Source organism: Halichoerus grypus, chromosome 4 (assembly GCF_964656455.1).
Source record: "Halichoerus grypus chromosome 4, mHalGry1.hap1.1, whole genome shotgun sequence".
In the NCBI taxonomy this organism is placed as follows: Eukaryota; Metazoa; Chordata; class Mammalia; order Carnivora; family Phocidae; genus Halichoerus; species Halichoerus grypus.
Genome location: NC_135715.1, coordinates 131,994,948 through 132,020,722, shown reverse-complemented (window position 1 = coordinate 132,020,722; position 25,775 = coordinate 131,994,948). Strand labels below are relative to the sequence as shown.

The window sequence follows — 25,775 nt, the reverse complement described above, 5'->3', positions numbered from 1 at the left end:
TGCTAGCCAGGTGCCTCCCACTCATCCTGCTCCCCAGTGATCTGTTCCTTCACAAGGAGCCCCCTCTTGCCAGCCACCAAAAGTGGCCATTCTGATTGTGAAGCCTTCTGGAAAATCAGAGTGATAACAAAACTCTCTGCACCAGGGTAGCTGAAATTCATTCTCAAAATGCTCAGACAAGTAATTTCACATCTTTGAGGACAAAGGAAGTTGTATTACATGAATTGTTCTCAAACTTGAATATGTTTAGGAAGGACCTGGGTGCTTATAAAATTGCAGATTTTCAGGGTCCCACAGGTAGCAATACCGATCCAGTAGTTCTATAATGGGGTTGGGAAATCTGAATTTCACTACCTCTCAGGGTGATTCTGATGCAAATGGTCCTCAAAGCACAGTTCAAGGAAGACCAAAGATCCCTCTGACGTAAGCAGTTTAGGAGTTTCAAGGACAGAGACAAAGGCTTTTCAAAATGACCTTCTTTATGCTTAAGGACATTTTGACTAATGTTTTAGTAATGAAGAACATTCATCCAAAATGGTGAATATTAACACCACTCATTTATTATTTCAATTGATATGCTAGCCATTCAATTGTCCCTCGGCTCTGATGTATGACTTACACAGGACACATTTGGTTTTGTGTATCAAGTGTAATGAAACGCATTTATCTGTGGAAACATGAGCTCGTGAATTTCAACCTGATAACAATATAGTGAAAAAGCTGAAAGTGTGCCATGGCTATACTTTGCTAAATCATCATCCTTAGATTCTTATTGAGATGCTCACACCCCCAGCAACGAGAATGCAGTCACTTTTGAGATGACTGCTCACATCAGCCTACACTACAGAGCTATATTGACTAGAAGTTTCTGTTTAGCAAATTTACAACAAATAACCCCAAATAGATATAAAAGAAGAACGGTTGACTTTTATATTCTTATTTAAGGAAATTCTCAGAAAACTTTATAAAATTTGTCAAATATTGAATGCTTTTTCTTTTCTTTCTCTTGGAACAAACATATCATTCATTTATTCATCAAACATCTATTGAGTGCCACAGTGCGCCATGTACTAGGCTCTGGAACTAGAAAAGTAAACTAGATAGTCTCCCCCTCTAGTCAGAGACCCACGGGGCCATCACTATTCTGTGTGATAGATTCCAGAATGATACAAATATTAGGTATCACTGGGGCACCAAGAGGGACACCTAAACCAAACTTGGAATTAAAATGACACGTAAGCTAAGCCTGGGCATACAATGGGTACTCACAGAAACGACCCTGTGTGAATAAAGCTAAAATGGGAGTAATAATTAGTGAGGTGAAATGGCATAACATGATACCGACAAAATTTTTGGAGAGGTTGGAGCACACAGTTTGAGAGAGAAGAGCAATAATACTGAAAAGTTAGGCAAGGGTCAAGTCAGGGAGGGTCTTTAGGGCCACATAAAGGAGTTTAGACTTTATTTGAGGTCACCAGGAAGCCTCTGACGGCCTTTAAAAGGAGAATGATATGCTCACATTCAAGTTTCAGAAAAGTCAGGTGGGCTTGTAGATAAGGAGGAGATAGAAGAAGACAACATTGAAAGCCAGGAGACCAGTCTGCCAGAGAGCTGCAAGCAATGGTGATGGCGGCCTGTGATAGAGTGGGGTGGGGGGTGGGGGGTGGAGACACAAGTAGCAAAATTCAGGAAGTATTTTGTTTAGGAGGTAGAACCATGAGGATATGTTACATGGTAATATTCAAAGATCTAGAAAACACAGGAATAAAAGAATATTTTTGGTAGAGGGAAGTGATGGTTCCAATCTTGGATGTTGAGTTTGAGGTGCTAGGAGGCAGCTCAGAGACTGGTTGGGCTGGAGACATAAATTGGGGTATTATCAGCCTGGATATGGTGGTGGAAGCCTTGAGAGTATATTTATTGAGTACTGGTTATATAGTGAGTCCCTGATTTTGAGAATAATGTGTTGGACACTGGAAATACAATGCTGCATAAAACAGAATGAATCCCAGGAGAGAAATCATCAGGAAAAGCGATATATAAAGGTCAGGCAAAAAGGAGAAGTCCATAAAAGAGTTTAAGAAAAAATTGCCAGAAAGAAAAACCAAAAGAGTAAGGTGTTGCTGAAGTTAAAAGAAGAGAATTTTCTAGAAGGAGGATGTCAACAATGCTTAATGCTTCCAAGAAGTTAAGTAAGATAAGAACTGGAAAGTGCGCACTGGCTTTAGCAAGAAGGATGACATGTTTTCCAAGCAAGAACACTCTTCGTAGAATGGTGGGGAAAGCTTGATTGGTGTGGATCGAGGAGGGAACAGGAGGTGAGGAAATGGAGACAGAGCACAGAAAACCCTTTCAATAAATCTTACTGTACAAGAAGGAGAGATGATAAAATCTGGAGAGGAACAGAAATAGGGCCATGGAGAGGTGTCTCCCTGACTCTTCCTATTCTCACAAGATGGGGTGGGGAGGGACATGTTGACTGATGAGAAGCAACTATTAGAGAGGGGTATGTCCAAGATACAGGCGAAAGGGAAATAATCAAGAGAAGGATCTCTGAGAGGCAGGATGGGCTGGGACTCCAAGCACACAATGAAGAATTAGCCTGTCCCATTCTTTGCACATATGACTTTGGTAGGCAGGTGGCCGAGCCAACTTCTATTTACTGTGAGGAAGGAGCCAAGATAGTCTGCTGAGAGTGGGTGGTGAGGATGGAGGTGTGAGAAGAATGGAGATTAGATCAGCTTCTGCTGAGAACAAGGACTGCTGAGCGGGAAAACAGAAAGATCTGCTGAGCAGGGCAGAGCTCGCTCTGTTCAGGTTGGAGATGATGGGCACTTCTCTGTGAGACGCAAAAAAGGAATGCTGCCTTAGGTGGTTAGCCTTAGGACTAAAAAAAGGAAGAAGAAGAAGAAGAAGAAGAAGAAAGCTACCAGGTAAAGCAATGAAGATGATAGGGATTTTGATATAATGACAGCCAATGTTCTGTGGTTACAGAATCAGTCGGAGGAGGGCAGAAGAAGACCATGGGCTTCGACCTCCCAGGGAAGATGCTAATGAGGGAAGGAAGAGGAAATCCACCATTTAGCCGCCTGGTGCTTTTCTCTTTGTTATTGCTTGACATCAATAAAGAATAGCTTCTAATGAGGGCTCCCAAAGCCTGTGCCTGGCGCCGGGGCTCAGCATTGTAGCACACTGTGGTTTTGCTGCTTCATCATTCAATACTTGTTATGATCATTTCAAACTGGGAAAATTGACAGGTGAAGAAATAAGAACGTTGTCAAATCTTGCTAACAATGAATTTAAGTTATTCGACTCATAGTTTCTTCAGATGAAATGACAGCTTTACTTGCAATGACGATTTTCTTTTTCTTTTAGGAATGTTTTGGGTTGTGGGGGTGTGGCCTGCATTTCCTTAGGGGGACTTCATCTTTCGGGGAAGATACTGATTATTTCAGAGTTTTCCAATTTGGAGCACATACCACACAAGATGTGTGAGATAATCTATCATATCTCCAACATTATTTGTGTTCCTTTTTGCCTAGACACGTTTAGCAAGCTTACTCTTATTTAACATATGAGTCGACACTGGTGCCCACCCATGGACAGTTATGTGCTCTGGAGGGAGAGCGGGGATTTTAGAACCTAAGAAGCTGACATGGGCCCTCACAAATGTCTTCACTTTCAGTGTCCTGGGACACGTGGCCATTCGCATGTGTCTGGGGCACGGGGATTTACAGATATTTCTTCTAGCTTTAATTAGGTTACACACACAAAATTAACAAATTTTGTTTGTCTCAAAAAGATTTCTGCTGAGATGTAGATTGACATTAGTACTGCCAATGTAAGCACAAGAAAGCCACAAGAAAATGTCAGAGCTGATGCCTTCTCCTGCTCCTGGTTATGAGTACATCATCACCCACAGGAAAGGCAAAAACTGGGATGATCTGGTGAAATCTGAAAAGAAGTTAACCAGAAAGTTTAAAATTATCAAGAGGACTATTAGAAATATGAATTCACATTTACTACGGTTAAGGCTGAACCTTGCTCAAGTGTAAATTTTGCCTAGAAATGTCACTCAGTGATCACATGAAGGCATCGTGGTTAGCTAATCATTTAAAATATTATTTCGTCTCTATCTCATCCCTCACTTTTTTATGTTTTATAATGTTCATAGCATATTAGTATAATATATAAAGTGCTACATATGGTATACAGTATTGGTAAAGTACATGATATAATTCATTATATATGTACATATATTTTTTACTTGTGCTGAGAGATATGTAATAGGGTCCCTATGGAAAAATTTGGACACCCTTGGTCTAATGTTTCATCTGTCAATAATACCTTTTAGAAATATATGTGGACCGGGCGCCTGGGTGGCTCAGTCGTTAAGCGTCTGCCTTCAGCTCAGGTCATGATCCCAGGGTCCTGGGATCGAGTCCCACATCGGGCTTCCTGCTCGGCAGGAAGCCTGCTTCTCCCTCTCCCACTCCCCCTGCTTGTGTTCCTGCTCTCGCTATCTCTCTCTCTGTCAAATAAAAAAAAAAAAATATATATATATGTGTGTGTGTGGACCAGGAATGATTTAGAATCCCTCTCGTGCTCTGCCACATGACAGCTCTGCAGAGACCCCCACACAGAGCAGGGAGTCAGCCAGTTCTCTTGTGTTCATAGCTCAGAGTAGGAAATCCATCCTTCTCCAAGCCACATGCATGTAGCCGGCCATGACAGGTTACCTTCTGCTTCTCCTTCTTAGTCACAGTTTGCCTGGAGCTTTCTACAAGATGGGAAAGTGCCTCATGCTTCTTGGTACTAATCATTAATTTCTTCTTGGCCTAGAGTCAAAAACATACAAAAAAGCAAAAATGGATGAGAATCAGATATCAAGAGAAAAATTCTTCCGTTCTGGAACAAGTTATGTTCATGTGCTAGCTTAAATGATTGTGCAATTTTAGTTCTTCATTTCTGCCCTCACCACAAAATCTGCCTGGAATATCACAGTGGCTAACATTTTGCCCTGAAACCACTGTATATTTTTTCATTATATTGAGTACATTCAAGAGGGTTATACATTTTTCCAAATCACAAAGGCCCGCAAGCCTCCAAAACATTGTTCTAGCTAGCAACATGACGGGAATGGTTTTACCACAAAATCATCACAGCAGACATGGAAGACCGCCTGCATCATTCTTTTAAATCAACCTGGGCCACAACTGAGGTCATTTTAAGATGCTCTCTTAAAACTTACAGCAAAGGGGCAATTTTGCACCTGATGCAAAGGCTTCAGAGGTGGGCATTTGCCTGGCATCTTGTGAAATGGCCTGTACTGGCGGTGAGGAGCGGGGGGTTGGGAAGGAAGAAGTACGTTCAAATCCTCCTACTCTGTTGATGCCTCAAACCTCAAAGTGGGTTATGACCCAGGTGATCATTTCCTATTCTACCCGGTTTCAACTTGGCAGAAGATGATGTTCCAGATGATGTTCCATTCCATAAAATGAGAAAACAGAACTTGGTTTGAGTTGGATCCAGCCTGTTCAGGAACTGGATTGATTGACAGACTGTTTAGTTTTGCACCTCAATGTCATAAGGACTGCAAAACCGGGTAATGAAGGGAAAAGTTCAGTTCCCTCTCTCTTTAGGAATCAGAGGCAAAGCCTTCCGAATGTCTCTCAACCTATGAAGCCTCTGCAAAAGGGAATTCAAGGAACAGGAAGCTCACTGACCCTCTTTCTCTGCCTCTAGTCAGTCACAAGCCCATGGAGAAATGAGAGCATGAGGGAAGAACTTTGGGTCCTTTAAAAGGCTTCCATTTCTGTCTCCCAAACAGACCGAACTTCATTACTGACATGCTGAAAACTTCAATTGTAACTGGGGAGAAAATTATTAGAGCTCAAGAATTTTATGTTCTCCAATTTCTATGTCACTCTTCATAAAAAAAGAAAATCATTTTATTTAGAAAAACTACTTGGTGGAAACTGGGAAAGAATAAAAGATGCTTTTTTTGTTCTGGAAAGCAATTATACATGCCTAGCACGGTTTCTCTCTTTTCGTCCGTTATATTGAATTTCCTGTGAAGGCTGAATATTTAGAGAATGGATTATAAAAAACAAATTCTGTTTGGGGTGTCTGTGTGGCTCAGTCATTTAAGCATCTGATTCTTGATCTCAGCTCAGGTCTTGATCTCAGAGTTGTGAGTTCAAGCCCCACGTTGGGCTCCACACTGGATGTGGAACCAACTTAAAAAAAACAAACAAACAAATTCTGTTTAAGACAGCTCATAAAATCAAGAACAAAACTAAAACAAATGACTGGACACTGATTATGAGACTTTTAAACATTTATGATAAAAATGATTCTCATGAGCATTCTTTTACCAGTACTACTATTGCAGGTATAGAAATTCATTTATCTCAAACATTTCTTATTAATGCCTTTGGTCTTATGGAGTCCTTGATTTCAGCAGGAGCTTCAAAGGCAACAATGAGGACTGAGTTGGGGCTGCCTATTTTTGAGGGATCTCTCTGGTTATTTGCCACTAGCCGCTGTCTCCTGGGAAAAGTTCTCTTTGGGTACTGATACTGTGGAGAGGAAAAGGAAGTTCAGCTTTTGGAGCACAAGTTCTCTCAAAGGGGATCACTGGGTTTTCTTCACAGATTCCCTCTCCACTGGTTTGTAGTTCTTTCAAGTTGAATTCCCCCTAAGCTGGATTGTTCTAGAATTATCTTCTCTACATATATATGGGTTCCATCTGTTATTCTCTCTGCGTAAGAACCTATAATGATATACTCTAAATTCTCACACCAGATCATAATTCCTCTCCTTGGAATTCATTTACTGTTTCCTGCACATATGTTAGCTGGCCAACTACATTTTAAATTACTCGCAAATAGGAACCATGTCCTTGTACAGAGTGGAGTACAGGAAGTGGACCACACGTATTTGTGGACTCAGTATATGTCTTCCCCTTTACACATGGCTCCTCGCCCCGCACGGCACTCCTCTCACTAGTGAGACAGAGATCACGAATGCCCTTCTACAAATGATAAATCCAAAACTCAGACAGTATTTGTCACTTGCCCTAAGCTACAGATTACACAGAGAGGCAGTCAGTGTAGTGGAATGGGTAAGAGCAATGACTTATAACAGTCTTGGTTCAACACAACCAGCCTTAGGCAAATTATTTACCTCTCTGTGTCTCAGTTTCCCCCACCCATCTGTCAAATGGGACATACCATATTGGTTTGCTTTTTTTGGGGGGGGGGTGTTGTTGCAATGATTGAATATATAAATACATAGCATTTGCCACACAATAAATGCTATGGCTGTTAGCTATAAATAATAACCATATTCCGAGCCCTGCTCTTCTAGTGGTTTAGTTGAAAGATAGATCTATACAATAATTCAGGGAGGAAACATTTTTCTCTTCAGTTAGCGCTTAGATATACTAACACTAAAACACAGGATCACATTCGTGCAAAAGCAAAAAGGCTCAGACCGAAAAACTGAGTTTACATAAATGACATTCATATGTATACTTGCCTTGATTTGTTGATTCCAGTTGCCAATGACAAGATTTGCTGCCTTTTCAACTTCGTTATCAAGCTACGAACAGAAAAAAAGAGACAGGATTTTTTTTTTCTGTCTTTCTGTTGAGTCATGGTGCTGGCTTATGAATTCTGGCAGTCACTATCACAATCCATAGGAATTTCAAAATGCTACAGTGGACATAGATATGCTGAGAAAAGTAGCCAAACTATCTTTTCCCCATGTCAAAACCTCTTGACAGACGTTAGCTTGAATGCATTTGGTAAAATAACTATTTTTGTGTAAACTATGTAACTATACAAGAACTTGAAACAAGAACATCAGTGTGTGTGACCTGCGTGGAGGGGCTCTTGCATAGTTTGGTGTCCCTTTTGGTCCCAGCACTTCCTCAGCACCATTCCCTGCTGCCTAATCTTTAGCACCATGACAAAGCCTGAGAGTCCTGGCAGTGCTAATTTTACTAAGTGTCTCATTGCCCCTGAAGTGAATGAATACTGTTACAATTTCAAAGAGATTGAATTCTTTATCATAATTAACTTTTCTCCTACTTTTAAACAGCCAAAGGTACAGTAAAATAATGATAAAAATGCACCTAGACAACCCCCCAAGGAGATCAGCCTTAAGTGAGGGCAAAACTTTTTTTCCTGGACCATAGACAGATCAGCTATCACTCGGCCACATTGAGATCTAGCAATGCTGCCCTTTTATTTTGTCCAGCTGATTGAATTTGGAATATACGATTTATTGTAACAAATACAATGAAAATAGTTTTGTGCACTATGTCACTTTTGACTCTATGTGAAATGTGGAACAAGTTCACTTTAAAAATAATTTTCATCTCTCTCTTTTTTTTTTAAGTAGGCTCCACACCCAGTGTGGGGCTTGAACTCATGACCGTGAGATCAAGAGTCGCATGCTCTACCGACTGAGCCAGCCAGGCGCCCTAAAAAAGTCCTCATCTTTTATCTTCTGTGAGAGAGTGGGCCGGGGTGGTGGGGGTGCAGCGCGGAGGGGCAATGCTGAAATAAAGGCTTTAAAACTGGACCAGCAGTTTGAGGGATCATGCTGTTAATTATCCAAAGCACTATGATAATGATCATGTCACTGTGCCTAATTTATGGTAAATACTCAGGAAATGCTAGTGATTATCATATTATTATGGGGTATAAAAAATATTTTGGAACTAATGAAATATAGACTGGTGTTCAGTTTTGATTAAGTTGGTTTGCACAGGTGGAAGATTATATTGCTTAGTAATAATTACTGCATAAATTTCCCCCATTACCCCAGCCCTCAGTAGAACATCCATTCTGGTAAAAATACACATATGTCCACACAAACATCAATTCCATTTCCTGACTCAGTTTAATGAATTTGAATAAAAATGTTTTTGTATCATTTCTCTTCCATCATGGTTTATATAGATCCCTCATCTTCCTAACTTACTACCTTTAAGACCTCCTTTATCTGGCTGTGGTCACTTGAAACCGCCCCTAGCCACTGCCCCTTCCCTCCACAAGGGCCACTGATGACTGCTTCTGAACTTCTAACCTGCACCTGGCCTTGAACCAACTGGGACCATGACCTCACCCCTATCAGAGTTGAGCAGCGTTTATTAAACACCTCTTTATGTCACCTGAAAATAGATTTTAAAGTGCTTAACGACTGTATGACACACAAAGAAAAAGAAAAAGAAGCACAGATGAAATTGTTCTGGAAGGAAAGGGACACAGGAAGACCAGAGAATATGCTAGACAAGAGGACCAGGTGTTCCTGAAAGAATTGTTCAGTTTTGTTTTTCCCTTTTTCCAATTTTAAGACTATTTGGGACTATACCTTATTATTGCCTTTACCTAATCCCAAACTGTTAAGCACCAAAAAACATGTCTTTTTAAAAATTGTGTTTATAATTCTTCTGTTTACAGAAGGAATATCTATTCATTGAAAAACAATGGAAATACAAAAAGTACCAAAAGATGAGATAAAAATAACCTTGAATTCCACTGACTAGAAATAATTCTTTTTTTTTTTAAAGATTTTATTTATTTATTTGATAGAGAGAGACACAGCGAGAGAGGAGAGAGGGAACACAAGCAGGGGGAGTGGGGGAGGGAGAAGCAGGTTTCTCGCTGAGCAGGGAGCCTGATGTGGGGGCTCAATCCCAGGACCCTGGGATCATGACCTGAGCCGAAGGCAGGTGCTTAACGACTGAACCACCCAGGCACCCCTAGAAATAATTCTTATTAACATTCTCAGGAGGTTCCTTCAGACTTTTTTCTATTTGTATATACATATATTTACTTTACAAAATTGAGATCATTTTTATTTAACACTATATGTAGTGAAAAAATTTCCATGTCAATAAATTCTTCTGTAATAAGATTTTAATGGTTGCATAATATTCCATTGTTTGGATTTATCATGATTTATTTTTGAATAATGAAGAGGTTTCTAGTTTTTCACTATTATAAACAATGCTTTAACAAATATCTTTGTACATAAATCTTGAGCTCATATTTCTTTTTATGACAAATCCCTGAAAACTAGCATCACTTTTGATCACCTTTCATTCCTTGGGTCAAAGACAGAAATCTTGCTTTAAGATAGATTTGACTCACTGATTTTCTCTTCTTTTCATGTACACTCAGGACTTGATGAGTTGGTTTAATTGCTTCCAACTCAATTGCTTTGCCAAGTTTTCTGGAAAGAGAACATAAAAGACACACAAGCATAGTATTAGGATTTATATCTACTTTCCAAATTATTTTCTGGGTAAATAAAACCGTGTGTTCCAGCCTGTCTATTCAGGGCAAGTTTGAAGCAGAGTATTTGTAGCACGCCCACTTTAAATATTTAAATATTTATGCCTCCCCCTGGGGTTGAGGTAAGCCCTGGGGGTGGGGGTGGGGTAGGGAGGTGGGGGAGCTGGGAGGGGGACACTCACTGATGCAGGTCCGCTGCAGATTTCATGCCCTCTGAGACCCAGGCCCAGGCACTAACGAGACAGCTGGAGGCAAAAACAGGAGGGCACAAGAGTGGGTGTCATTTTCCCAGGAAAGTCTGAGCAATGCAGCGTCATGTCTGATTCACTACACACAGCAATTGCCCTCATTTCCCTAATCTTATTTCAATGTGTCCACGGGATTCAATTCTGCCAATTTATTGATTTGCACTGTAGTCATTACATGTACAGCCTTTTTGCCATCATTTTTCTTTTCAATTTTCAATTTTCATTTTCCATTTCATATCTGTAGAAAACCAGGGAAGTAAAGCAGCCAAGGGTGAGCAGGCATTTAGAACAGGCAGAAGATCGTGTGCTAGGCAGGGGAAGAGGAGCCTAATGACCATCTTCTCAGGCTCCTCATTTCACCAGTGAGTACACCGAGCTAGGCTCAGAAAAGTTAAGTGGTGGAGGACCCAAGAGCCCTGGGATGTCCCACGTGCTGCTCTTGGGGTTGGGGTCCAGTTACTCTTCCCTGCTGGCTTTTAGGACCACAGCTCAGATATTCTGTTTTCTTGTAAGCAGTGTCTCCATTTAACAAAAGGAGAGCACCTCCCTCTCTCTAAGGGCACCTCTCTAAGGGTGGGGGTAGGAAGTGTGATGCTATTTTCTCCTACAGAAGGGGCATAGCTCACAGCAGCCCATAGCGCTGGCCTTCAGAAGCCAGAAGGATAAGCTCAATTGCATCAGTAAACCTGTGTAGACTTTGATGGAGGGACGGGGACAGATCTGGGTCCCTACTGAAATCAGGATGGTGCAGAGGTTTTGCCTCCAAGTGACTTAGGTTGCATCCTGCAGTCAGAGAATTGGAGAGCTAGACCAGAGGATGCCAGATTTTCTGCGTATCCGAAGCCAGGCACAAAACCAGAGGCCAGAGACTACTTAGTATAGGCCTCCAGTTATAGGAAATTGCAAAAAGCACAAAATGAATCTGTATCGATAGGAAGTAAATCAGTGGTCGTTTAGGTGGGAAAGGATTGCAAACAGGCATGAAGAATCTTTTGATGTGATTAAAATGTCTATGTTTTTATTTTGGTGATGTCTATATAGTGCATACATCTATCAGAATTGACCAAACCAGGGGCGCCTGGGTGGCTCAGTTGGTTAAGCGGCTGCCTTCAGCTCAGGTCATGATCCTGGGGTCCTGGGATCGAGCCCCGCATCGGGCTCCCTGCTCCGCAGGAAGCCTGCTTCTCCCTCTCCCTCTGCCTGCCTCTCTGCCTGCCTCTCTGCCTACTTGTTCTCTCTCTCTCTCTCTGTCAAATAAATAAATAAATAAAATCTTTAAAAAAAAAAAGAAAAAGAATTGACCAAACCATACACTTCAGAAGGGTGCTTGTTGTTGCATGTAAATTAAACTTCAATAGAGTTGATTTTTAAAAAAGGAACCCAGGCACCCTTTGGGGAAGAGAATCTGACATCTGCTTCTCAGAGGAGCTGGAGAGCAAGCAGAGCAGGAAGCCTAGAACTTTGGCCTCAGAGGGGTCTGTGTCTCTGTTTCTTGTGTGACCTTGGAAAGATCACTTGATTTCTCTGACCCTCACGTAATTGGTCTTTTAAAATAGAAATAATTCAGGTTACATATACAACACAGGTTTTGGGTACAGATAAAAGTCCAATTAATGTTTATTATTAAATATTATTGTACTAATCCTGGTTAACCAAACATTCCGGACATGTCAACTCTTTGGGAGCATCCATGCTGGATGCTAGGATTGCAACAAAATAAGACCCACACTTCTTATTCTTTAGGAGGTAATCAGAATCAAAGTCATAATGAACTCCATGCCAGGTATTAAACACACTTCTTGTATTATCTCATTTAATCTTCACAGCAATTATATGAGGTAAGTTCTATTTCCATTTTAAATTCCAATGTATACACAAGGAAGAGATGATTTGTTTACTCTAAGGATCCTTTTGTCCTTTAAATACTGAGAGGTAAAATAAATTGCCCTAATTCACCCACTTGATAAGGGGTAGAGGTAGAATTTAAATCCGGGCAGTGTCAATAAAGTCTATACTCAATCATTCAGCCACACTGGCTGCTTCTCAGTCTAATAAAATACTATCCTAAAAATAAAGCTCAAAGTCAAACAATTTCAAAGCCATTATTTGCTGTTACAGAGGATCCCTAGGAAAGAGTAAGAATGTGAGCTCCAGAAGGCTTCTTTTTCTTTCCCTCTCTCTTTCACCCTCAAAAGAGGTCTTTGCCATAGCACTGCCAGCTAGGGGTGACATCTGCAAGCGTTGGGCAAGAATCTTTGTAACCAATTATCATTAATCGACCATTTTTAGACTCTCTTTTAGAGTATCTAGTATCTTTCTTCTCTTCCCCAAAAGAAAAAATTGACTTCATTCCGAAATGTATTAAGGAAAATGTGAACCACCAGTTTTTCAGGACCCAACGTGCTAATCTCCACGTACAAGATCTCATATAATATATACCTCCCTCTCCCAGACCTGCACACATATGCACCATGCAACACATATCACTACTCCATCTAACATATGGAGGAAATCAAGGCACAGAGAGGCCAGGTTACTTGTCGGAGGTCATGGAGTTGAGATAAGGCGGGATTCACACTTCTTGATTCCAAGACCTTCCAACTTAATGGCACTGCTTCCAAAGTAACCTATCATCACTGAGGCTTATTATGAATATGGGCTTAGGAGTCATAAGGAGCCCGGATTAGCCCAGTTCTGCCACTTATTATCTGTGTCACTGGGGCAAGTTTCTTAAAACTCCAAGCCTCAAGACCTGGTCTGTAATAGGGACAATAATAAGACTTGCAAAGGGTTGTTGAGAGGATTAAAGGAGAGTATCTATAAAAGCACTTAACACCATGCCTGGAACACAGTAAGCGCCCAAGCCAGGCTTAACACTGCGCACCCGCCACATTTATAAGAGGAAGCTAGAATCGAACATATGTCACTTTTTATAACTCTTAAGAATTATTTTGCCTTACCTGTTTCATATACTTACTTTTTTTTTGTGCTCTGCAAAGCTTTGCTTAACTTGATTGCCAGTTTCTGAAGTCCTTTGGCATAGTTAATCTCCAAGTTTGCCCTGTTAGCAAAGGGATAGTTGGTAGATAGGATGTTCTGGCCAGACATCAAACACACACACACATACACACACATGTGAAGGAGGGCTCAGCCCGACAATGCAATGTATACACAAGGAAGAGATGATTTGTTTACTCTAAGGATCCTTTTGTCCATAGGTGAAATCCTTAAGGACCTCCAAGAAGATCCTACAAAGGGAGAGTTTTTAATTTAACCTTCTTGTATACCAGTGTTTGAATTGTATGCCCTTCCCACCCCGCAAAGATGTTAAAACCCTAACCCCCAGAGCCTGTGAATGTGGCCTTATTTGGAAATAGGGACTTTGCAGATGATCAAGCTAAGATGAGGTCATCAGGGTGGGCCCAGGTCCAATATGGCCGTGTCTTTATAAAGAGAGGAAATTTGGACATAGAGACAAACACACACACACACACACACACACACAGGGAGAATGCCATGTGGAGATGAAGACAAGAGATTGGGGTGATGCATCTACAAGCCAAGGAGTCCCAAAGACCGGCAGCAAACCACCAGAGGTGAGAGAACAGTGTGGACCAGATTTCTCCTCACAGCCCTCAGATGGAACCAACCTGGCTGACACCTGATCTCAGACATCCAGCCTCCAGAACTATGAGACAATACGTCCCTGTTATTTAAGACACCCAGTCTGTGGAAACTTGTTATGGCAGACCTAGCAAACCAATTCATGGAGTAAGGAATGGAAGACTTTCCTGCTTACTCTGGGACATTAGCACCATCAGATTAGCTCTAGATTATAATAGCTGGCAATAAAGTGATAAATTATGATGAAGTTAACCAAGAAGCTTTTTTTGTTTTGTTTTGTTGCTCACTGTCCTTGATCAAGTCTTTATTCAAAATTAGCTGTCCGAGAAGAATGAAACTGGACCATTTCCTTACACCACACACAAAAATAGACTCAAAGTGGATGAAAGACCTCCATGTGAGACAGGAATCCATCAAAATCCTTGAGAACACAGGCAGCAACCTCCTCGACCTCAGCCAGCAACTTCTTCCTAGACACATCGCCAAAGGCAAGGGAAGCAAGGGCAAAAATGAACTATTGGGACTTCATCAAGATAAAAAGCTTTTGCACAGCAAAGGAAACAGTCAACAAAACCAAAAGACAACTGACAGAATGGGAGAAGATATTTGCAAATGACATATCAGATAAAGGGCTAGTATCCGAAATCTATAAAGAACTTATCAAACTCAACACCCAAAGAACAAATAATCCAATCAAGAAATGGGCAGAAGACATGAACAGACATTTCTCCAAAGAAGACATATAAATGGCCAACAGACACATGAAAAAGTTTTCAACATCACTTGGCATCAGGGAAATCCAAATCAAAACCTCAGTGAGATACCACCTCACACCAGTCAGAATGGCTAAAATTAACAAGTCAGGAAACGACAGATGTTGGCGAGGATTTGGAGAAAGGGGAATCCTCCTACACTGTTGGTGGGAATGCAAGCTGGTACAGCCACTCTGGAAAATAGTATGGAGTTTCCTCAAAAAGTTGAAAATAGAGCTACCCTACAACCCAGCATTGCACTACTGTGTATTTACCCCAAAGATACAAATGTAGGGATCCGAAGGGGTACATGCACCCCAATGTTTATAGCAGCAATGTTCACAATAGCCAAACTATGGAAAGATATATATATATATATATATATATATATATATATATATATATATACAATGGAATATTATGCGGCCAACAAAAAATTGAAACCTTGCCATTTGCAACGATGTGGCTGGAACTAGAGGGTATTATGCTAAGTGAAATAAGTCAATCAGAGAAAGACAAGTATCATATGATCTCACTGATATGAGGAATTTGAGAAACAAGACAGGGGATCATGGGGGAAGGGAGGAAAAAATGAAACAAGATGAAACCAGAGAGGGAGACAAACCATAAGAGACTCTTAATCTCAGGAAACAAACTGAGGGTTGCTGGAGTAGAGGGGGGTGGGAGGGATGGGGTGGCTGGTGATGGACACTGGGGAGGGTATGTGCTATCGTGAGTGCTGTGAATTGTGTAAGACAGATGAATCACAAACCTGTACCCCTGAAACAAATAATACATTATATGTTAAAAAAAAAAAAAGAAGATAGTAGGAAGGGAAAAATGAAGGGGGCAAATCGGAGGGGGAGATGAACCATGAGAGACTATGGACTCTGAGAAACAAACTGAGGGTTTTAGAGGGGAGGGGGGTGGGGGGGATGGGTGATGGGTATTAAGGAGAGCATGTATTGCATGGAGCACTGGGTGTTATACGCAAACAACGAATCATGGAACACTACATCAAAAACTAATGATGCAATGTATGGTGACTAACATAACATAATAAAATAAAATAAAATAAATTAGCTCTCCGAGGGGTGCCTGGGTGCCTCAGTCGGTTAAGCGTCTGCCTTCGGCTCAGGTCATGATCCCAGCGTCCTGGGATCGAGCCACATGTCTGCTTCCCTGCTCAGCGGGGAGTCTGCTTCTCCCTCTCCCTCTGCCCCTCTCCCCCGCTCATCCTCCCTCTCTCTCTCTGTCAAATAAATAAATAAAATCTTAAAAATAATTAGCTGTCCGAAATGACTCAACATTTACAGAAGAAACCAATGTAAGGGGACGCCTGGGTGGCTCAGTCGTTAAGCGTCTGCCTTCGGCTCAGGTCATGATCCCGGGATCTTGGGATCGAGCCCTACATCTGGCTCCCTGCTTGGCAGGAAGCCTGCTTCTCCCTCTCCCACTCCCCCTGCTTGTGTTCCCTCCCTGGCTGTGTCTCTCTTTGTCAAATAAATAAATAAAATCTTAAAAAAAAATAAAAAATAAAGAAACCAATGTAGGTTTATGCAGTGAGCTTCTTGTCCTCATGGTGGGTTTCTTTTCTGTAGGCTTCTCATCTGCTGCTTTCTTGGTGGCTGCAACCTTTTTCCCCACCAAAAGCTTCTTCTGCTCCTTACCAGCAACAGCCTTCTTTCCTTTCTTCCCTACCACAGGCTGCTTGCCCAGAACCCCCTTCTCATTTGACTTGGCTTCTAGCGCTGCTGCCACCTTATCCATCCGGAGTTTGTGACGCCTGGCCCGGCGGAGAATGGTGTTCGGGCACGTGGTCTTTGCATATGGGTTTAGCTTCAACAGGATTCTCAGGTTCTTCAGTGGATTCTTTTTCAGATCTCTGTGATGAATCTTCTTGCGGGGTGCTTGGAGGGCTCTTTGGATCTCTGGGCTTTTCAAGGTTCTGCTAAGGTGTGTATCAAGCGTCTTGTGTATGGGAAGATTATAGTTACCTTTGAGGGAGGCAGCCTTACACCAAGTGCCACACAGATCATGTAACTTGAGGAAAGCACTTTCAGTCCAAATGTGGAAACATCCCACATGCCCACCAGCAGTAAGTTCCAAAATGTTCAGTTGGCTTACATTGAGTAGAGCAATTCCAGGGATGTTTCTGAAGGCCTCGGTGACACCGCTGTCCTCATTAGAGATGATGATGGTTTCTCATTTCGCCATTTCCAGCTCTCATTTGTTGAGATACATAGACTTTTTTGATATCATTCCAGGACTTAAGTTTCTGAAGAAGCAAAACAGCCTCCTTGGTCTTCTTGTAGCCTTTGCCTTTATTTTCAGCCACCAGAGGGAGTTTAGGAACTTCCTCAGTACAGTGACCATTAGCCATGAGCAGCTCTGGTAGGGCCGAGGCACCCACGCAGAGCAGATGGCATATTGCTTCTGGGTTTGTTCACTTTACGGTGCCCCGGGCACCAGGCTTTGGATGGTGCAAACATGAAGGTCCTGTGCCACATATTTCCAAAAGCACCGTGGCTGCAATGATGAGTCCCACTGCCTCAAACTCTGGGCACCCAAGCCGCAGCTCTGCCGGTACCCCCAAGACTCAGCCCTTGTTTGATGACCTGCTAATTCACTAACAGTGTAGGGCTGTCTGTCATCTTGGCACAAGTTGGTGTGAACAAAGTTCATGGTATCTGGTCGAATGGGATCCTTGACCACAGCAGGCAAAGTGACATTTTTGCCAGATGACTCCCCCTTTTCAGAATACACTGATGCCAGTGGACAAGCACATATCACGGCAGGGAGGGCAGAGCGAGAGGAGACACGCTCCGCTCAACCCAGTGGCTCCTACACGAAAAGCAAGAAGTAGCTTCCTAATGGAAAAGTGCAGAAGTGGACAAAACCAGATTTAGAAAATGAATTTCTGTTACTTTGTATGCAGGACAAGACTCAGTAGGAAATCTGGGCATGCCTCCAAAAGCAAACTCCTTGGTTCTTTTGAATAGATTGAATCACTGTTATCTTAAACTGATTTTACCGTGTCCTACTTATAGGCCCATCTATAGATAAAATGAAGACATACTCTTATTCATCTTCTCACTTTCACTGAAGATAATACAAATGTAGAAAAATAAGTTCGATTTGTATTGTTTTCCTCCTTAATTTGGACCAAAATGGGTTTGTTTATTTTGTTGTTGTTGTTGCATAGATTTTAGCCTTTGAATTCTATTTTTATTATAACATATCTTTAGAATTATTTATGACCTCACTTCATTTGGAAAAACAATCCCAGAACTCCCTAGTAACTAACTTAATACCTGCATTTTTTCAGCGCAGTGAAATTAGACTCAGTGTTATGGACCGAACAGAGAAAGATAGCTCTGTTTTATAAAATGGAATCCAGAGATCATGGACTATTGACTGATTGCTAAGTTTCTATTCAGCTTTCCCTGTTAGTACAGTGGTGCTCTGTTATTTTTACCACTTTTTGAAGGAAAGAAGGCCACTATAGAATGCACGTTAAGGCCTAGTTGCAGAAAACAACATTTGGAATCAGAACTTGCCCAAGAATAAGGAATGGCAATGGCAAATATTTTAAAAAATTGAAGCTGATAAATATCTCATTGCATTTAAAAATATATTTCTGCACTCTAGGAATATGTCCCAGTTGATGGAGAGAGAGAATGCTGGTCAGCAGCAAGCTGGGAATGACCATCACCTTGATGAACCTAGATGCTCTAGAAGCGCAGACCTCTACCTCTGGAATGGCTTTAGGCACTGCTAAAGGGGAGTAATCAGACTTACCTCAAGAGGTTTTATGATTAAAATGTGCAAATGACCCAAGCCTAGGAGGGGCTGAACAACGAGATCGATTGCTGGATTGACCTGCATAATCTGACACCTGGCTCCCTCTCTGATATCCCCTCCTACCAGTCATCCCCGTGCTCCTGCTTAGTGGCCAAATGCCATCCTGCCTCAGGGCCTTTGCACTTGCTGTGGCTGGGTAGTTTTTCTGCTACATAACCACATGGCATCTCCTTCATGTAAACCCCAACAGGTCTTGTGTAAACAGCACTAGCTCAGAAGCTACCCTGTCACTATCTCCCTACAGCTGTATGTATGTCCTAGAATGTACCACAATCTTACACCATGTAGTTTCAGTGTATTTCTAGGAACAATTCTATGGACACACCTAGAATGTAAGATCCACGAGGGCCAGAATTTGTTTTGTTCGCTGCTATATCTCTAGACCTAGAACAGTGCCAGGCACATAATAGGCACTCAGTATGTATGTCTTGAATGAATAAATCAATGAATGGACTTCCCATCAGATCTTGGTTAGAATTTTTAACTGGTCTCTGCTATACCACCTTTGAAGACCATAAACTATTTAGATGCAATCCTGCCCTGATGCATTGCTTAGCCTTAATGTCAGAGTACACTGCTTTTTAGCCCTTATAGTAGCTAGACAAAAACCCTGTCCTAGTCCATCACTAACCAGAGGGCTTTTGAGGACTTTCTTTTCCAGCATTCCATTCTTTTTTTTTTTTTTTAAAGATTTTATTTATTTATTTGAGAGAGAGAGAATGAGAGAGAGCACATGAGAGGGGGGAGGGTCAGAGGGAGAAGCAGACTCCCTGCCGAGCAGGGAGCCCGATGCGGGACTCGATCCAGGGACTCCAGGATCATGACCTGAGCCGAAGGCAGTCGCTTAACCAACTGAGCCACCCAGGCGCCCCATCCAGCATTCCGTTCTTACTTGGAAGCAGCACAGAGAGCATGAAATCTGATGAAGCATGCATACTGCTCAGCTCAGTGCTGGGCACCAAACAAGTTCTTAATAAATAGCAATTTTTCTAATCTGATTATTATGTACCCCAAAGGATCTCTAAACATTCAGAACACCCCAAATATACAGAGATGGGAGGTGCGGGGGAAAGAATCCACAGTTTGCTCATCCATCAGCTCCAGAACGATTCAGAATGGCTTCTAAAAGGACAGGCAATGCTGTTGGGCACAGGCTTTCCCTCAGAACTCGGTTTCAATTTCAGAATGTTCTTGCAGGCTGTACAAGGAGTCCCAGAGGCCAAGCAGAAATAAAGAGGACAATTGCCAGAAGGAAGTGCTGCTTTCCTTTAAATTGTTAACTTAATCAGATTCACCTGGGGGAAAAAGCTGGGCTTTGGTGTCAAGAAAGGAAGAGGGTCCTGCTGGCTTTGAAGCGATTGTGCTTCTGTGCTGAGCAGGGCCACCTTCCCTCCGCAGCAGTAGGAAACCAGCCCACGGAGATTCAATTACCACGCAGGGTTTCTCTTTACACCCAAGTATCTTAGAAATCTGGGCAGATTGGTAGTTTCACAGGTTGGGATAGAGCTTAAAAATTCCAAACAGGGACGCCTGGGTGGCTCAGTCCATTCAGTGTCTGCCTTCAGCTCAGGTCATGAGAGCCCCACATGGGGCTCCCTGCTCAGCGGGAAGCCTGCTTCTCCCTCTCCCACTCCCCCTGCTTGTGTTCCTTCTCTCATTGTTTCTCTCTCTCTGTCAAAATAAATAAATAAAATATTTTTAAAAAATTCCAAACAGTGCTCTCTTGACAAATGTGTTGCCATCCTTTGTGACATGCGGCTGACTCTTGACCTGTGTTCTGTCTACACACAAAAGAGCGACATCCAACATTTCCTGGGCATTGACAGCATGCCAGGCACCGTTCTGAGTGTTTTAGGTGTATTTCCTCATTTACTCCGTGATAATTCCCATCAGGTAGGCACATGTACTCTACCCATTTCACGGAGGGGAACACCAACGCACAGAGTCTAGTCCATTAACTTGCCTGCGGAAGAAGTTGACAGAGCCGGGACACAAACCCGGCAGTGTGGCTGGAGAAAGTGCCTGCTTGGTTATTCCAGTTTCCTGCCTCTGACGGTGGGGAAGAGGCTGGAGATGGAGAGTTGCGGGGGAAGGCAAAGGTAAGTACTTTTGGAAACTGACACCGCCTCTCACTTGGCCTTTGCGGGCAGTGCTCTGAATCACCACCGCTCCCCGGGGCTTAGCAGCTAGAGCGCATTCCCAGCAGCCTCGGGGCTGACAAACGAGCTCGCCCAGCCTCTTCTGAACGCGGCAGTGCCGTCCTAAGGCATGTTCCCAGATGCGGAGGAGGCGCTGAGGCTCTGGACAGCGGGCGGGAGGGAGCTGTGATAGCGGCTGTCCCCAGTGTAGCTCTAGGGGCCTCTTGGAACAGCACTACACTGTCCCCACCTCTCCGCCTGCAGCGGGAGGGTGAGCCTACACGTTTTAGACCCGGCGTTCAAACTGACCGAGCAAAGCAGGCTGCAGACATCTGCTCTTGCATTTTAAACTCTAATGACATTTCAGACTCCTCCGCAGCATACACTGCCAGTTAGAAGGAAATGAAATGCAGTAGGGTCAGGAGGATGGGTGCGGCTACATGGGGAGTGGAACACTCCGAGCTCTCTTTCTGGTGAGTCTGCCTACTAAGGGAGAGTTCCCTGCCTCTGGCAGCCAATGGCCTTTATCTTAACGGAGGCTAATGGGTAAAATCCCCCCACCCCCAAGAAAATTGCTCTAAGAAGCCATGTTCCGACTGGCAAGCAGAGAGAGAGCTTTTACCTTTATAAGTCGGAACATTTGTAAAATTGAAGCAGACGCTGCCACGTGGCTCACCTGTGCTTATGGCTTAATAGTGTGTGTGTGTGTGTGTGTGTGTGTGTGTGTGTGTGTGTGTGTCTCCTTTCAGAATTCCTGCTAAACAGAAATGAACTTTTCCCAAGGCAAAGATGGCAACGTGCGCCCCTGCATCCATTGGTTTCCTCTCAGTCCTTTGAAGAGAGCTGCTTTTATCATGGTTTCCAGCAGGCAAAGGGAGTTAAGAGAGGCAGAGTGAGTCTGAGACAGAGAATTTTCATTCCCTCATTAAAATAATCAGAATCGAGCTTGTAAAAACCCGGTGCTTAATGTTCTAGCCCTAGAGCTACTGTATGTAATGGGAGTTGAGATTTCTTCTCCAAGCGATTGTCTTGGCACATATAAAACTGATGATGTATGTATACATACCTCGATGGGTAACTCAAACTCAGAATTTTCCAGTGAGCCTCAAAGATCCTGAACCAGGGAAATGGCATGCACTGACTTTTAATCCATTTATATTCTAATTTCCTCTCAACACGTGGAGGCAGGTCAATAAATTTTCATGAGTAAGACTGAAGACCAACCAATAAGTAAAAGACCAACATTTGTCTTAGATTTTAAAATAAATGACACTTTTGAAAGAAAGGAGAGAGGAAAAATATGTGGCATCAGATTCAATATGTTAGAGCACAAATTAAACTGTAAGAATAGAAGTGACCATGTCATCAATTTTAGCATATCCTGCTCTATTAAAATTAAGATGATAGAAAGTGATTAAAAAAAAAGAAAGAAAAAGATTGTAGCTGGCCCCTATGTCTATGAGGGACTAATTAAAATTGAACTAAAGCTTTCTCAAGCTTGGAAACAGCAGGTGACAGAGCCATCCCTTCATTGTGAATTAAGAAGGAATTGTAGTAATCTGAAATCTTTGTTCATGAATCACCCCCACCCCTTGTTGCCTACTTTCCAGCACCAGCAGCTTCCATCTTGGGGGCTGGTGGGCTGACATTGTCCACCCAAGCCTTAGCAGTTTGCCTTTTGAAAGATGGTCGTAAGCCTATCTTACAAATGGGCTATCTTTAAAAGTTAGTTATTTAAAGGACATTTAAAGGACATTTTTACATGGAAGCTCTGTTATTCAAGCGGCTGGGCTCTTTGGCTAGCTCACAATACCCACTTCATCAGTATTGATTGCCTTAATTCTGGCTGCTAAGAGCAGTATGAGAAGCTGAAATGGGAGGACCGGACCTGGAGGACCCCTCCTTGGGTGTCCAGAATGAGACTGCCACACAGTTACCGCCCACTTCCGGCCCAGGGAGTGCACAGCTGTGGTCGCTCTAGAACTTCAGATTCTCCCTCCCTGGTCATTCTTGAACCAGTGAGGTCAGTGGAGTCAGGTGGAAGTGTTGCTGTGGGGGAGGTCAGGTAAAACAGACAAGAAGGGCACTATTCGAATCTTTTTAGCTGGAAAACAAAATTTTATAAAGAATCTCACCATGTCATAGAAATGTTATATTCTGATATAATGGGAGTGGGAGTGACAAGGGAGCAAAGCCCTGCCCATCTAACTTCTCCTCACTCCCTAAAGTGGCCCCTGAGTACTCCCACAGACCTCTGTGTTACCAGCTTTAAAAGCTACTGGGCTTGGGGCGCCTGGGTGGCTCAGTCGGTTAAGCATCTGCCTTTGGCTCAGGTCATGATCCCGGGGTCCTGGGACCGAGTCCCACATCAGGCTCCCTGCTCATCGAGGAGCCTGCTTCTCCCTCTCCCCCACTCGCTCTCCCCCTCTCCCTCTGCCTGCATCTGCCCCTGCTTGTGCCCTCTCTCTCTCTGTCAAATAAATAAATAAAATCTTAAAAAAAAAAAAGCTACTGGGCTTAATGGCTGCTGATGTCCCTTCCCAGAGAGGACCTTAAGACTCTGAAGGGAGCTGGACCAGGGTCTTTGAACATGTTGGAACACCCACAGTGGTGGTGCCCCAAACTGCCTGCCCAGTTGGCAGATGCCCTTACACCAAGCCTGTGTTGAGCTGGGTAGAAATCAAAATGTATCTTCTTTCCCACATCCTCCTCTGTATATTAGGAATGGATGAGAGTACATTCACACTGCCTTGGGTTGTGAGGATTAAAAAAAAGTAAAAGAGACCAAGTATAAGACACATCTAACACAGTGCCTAATCTGAAGATTGTGCTGGATAAATGGTGTCTTCCGTGGTTTTGTCATTCTTTTCTAGCTTTTTTTCAAAATAATATTCTATATACTGTGTAAGTAAATTTCTTTGACACACTAATTTACTGCTCCTCAGAAATAGCCTAACTTGAAAGTTATGAGTGCCTGGAGTCATTCCTACATTAACACATTCATTCGCTCAGTGAACACCTATTGAATGCCTGCTCTGTGCCAGGCTCTGTTCTGGTTACACGGGATACACAGACTCTCAAGGAGTTCAGCCTCCAGTGGAGGAGACAGGCAAGTGAACAGACTATAACAGTATAGGGCAGTAGGGTCTAGAGCAGAGATAAGCATTAGTTCTATGCATCTCTGACAGGTACCATTCTGAGATGGGACTGGAGTCAAGGAAGGCTCACATGGGATAACGAATCTTGAAGATGCATTGCATGGAGACTGGTAACCAAGGTGAAGAAGTGTCTACCTGACAGAGGATACAGCATGCACAAATTCAGGGGCCCATGATGGTGGGTGGGAGTTAGTGGGACAGGTGCCACGGACGCATGAAGGGGGGGCGGTGACTGTCAGTGGTTCAGTAGATGCAGTGGGGTAGGGCTCAAGGGTAGATGGAGAGAGACAAGCTAGATAAGAAGCCAAGCCCCCTTTATAAAAGGTCCTTTTATAAAATACTATGAGGGCTGAATTTTATACTAAAGCTCGTGGAAGTCTGTGAAGAGTCTGAAACAGGGTCACGGCCACAGAGTGGAAGATGCACTAGAGAGATAGGGACAGGGCCCGCGCCAGCTCCCTAGTCGAGATAACTTAACTTGGATTAGAAAAAGGAGATCCCCTGAAAAGACACAGCTCGGATCCAGGGTGCAAGGCTTGAGGGTGGAGAGTGGGTTAGATTTCTGCCTTCACTCAGCGCCTTAGCCAGGTGCTTTTGTGCAGTGTACAAACTACACCACTTCAAGACAATACTCCTAGACAGAAGAACAGGTTAAGAGATTTTTTTTCCCAGAACAATGGCAGAGGCCATGAAATGAGAAGAAAGCTATAGGCATGAAAGGTATTTAAAAGAGAGAAACATGAAGACTTGGTTATGAGGTGAGATAGAAGAAGGGGTCATAGATGGCTCCCAGGTATTGGGCTTGATTGGGTGGGCAGAGGTCCTAGTCACCATGGTAAAAAAATCCAGGAGTACCAGCTTTGGGGAAAAGTTGATACACTCTGTTATAGATAGGTTGAATTTGTGGTTCCATGGGACACCCAGGTGGAAATGTCCAACAGAGTGTTGGCTATATGGCTTGGAGTACAGTTAAGACATATTGCCTAGTAATACACATGTGCGAGTCTTCAATATGCAAAAAAGAGCTGAAGCTGTGGAAGTTCTGATCACCCAGACCAGAGGTAGAGTAGAAAAGGTTAGGATTTATCAACGTTTTCATTTCAATCATTTATTCCTTTGTTGACAGCATCCGTAATGAATCGTGGATGAAACGATGACCAATTACATTTCCTTTTTTGTTTTATTCTTTTCTTTAAGTTTCCTCACAGAGGAACAGTTGATTTTTCCATGAAAGCCCGTTTAAAGCCTAGCGGTGAGGGTGCAGGGTACTAAACCACCACAAACAGTTTCTGGGCATATGCCTTTGTCCTTTAAGTCCAATCTGTGATTGTGTTAAAGTGAACCCAACGACTTTGACATCAGGCATCTTGGGAGCTGTTGTGTGTTTCTGGCTAAATCGGAGTTGCTACTACAAACAAAGGGAAACTGAAGCCACTAATTGGATAAAAGAAGCTAAGCATGACCATGAATTGCAGAATTTCCAGGCAAAATGATGTTTCAATAACAACTGCACTTTTCCATCACCACCAATTAGAACAAATTGGTAGGCAGCTGAGCTTGGCAATGCAGCGTTATCTGGGCTTAAAGCTTGATTGTGATGCTGTCTCTTGTAGCCACATGCTAATGTGGAACTGCCATGCAGAACCACATTCCCATGGATTCGTAAGCAAGGTGTCTGGAG

General features: G+C 42.8%; 1 protein-coding gene and 1 pseudogene across 4 annotated transcripts in view; both read right to left on the bottom strand.

The window, feature by feature from the left end:
- NOSTRIN (nitric oxide synthase trafficking) overlaps positions 1-25,775 on the bottom strand; it is a 58,615-nt gene that overhangs the window by 19,171 nt on the left and 13,669 nt on the right. For 2 of the 4 annotated variants that reach the window (XM_078070945.1, XM_078070947.1), the window contains exons 3-8: positions 14,574-14,652; positions 13,536-13,619; positions 10,493-10,555; positions 10,167-10,248; positions 7,543-7,605; positions 4,740-4,838 (exon numbers count right to left, since the gene is read on the bottom strand). In XM_078070945.1, coding sequence (XP_077927071.1) covers positions 4,740-4,838; positions 7,543-7,605; positions 10,167-10,248; positions 10,493-10,555; positions 13,536-13,619; positions 14,574-14,652 — 470 coding nt within the window. The remainder of the gene's footprint in view (positions 1-4,739; positions 4,839-7,542; positions 7,606-10,166; positions 10,249-10,492; positions 10,556-13,535; positions 13,620-14,573; positions 14,653-25,775) is intronic. The other 2 variants (XM_078070946.1, XM_036072036.2) reach the window with 1 other exon arrangement.
- Positions 16,453-22,585, bottom strand: LOC118522768 (large ribosomal subunit protein uL4 pseudogene; annotated as a pseudogene).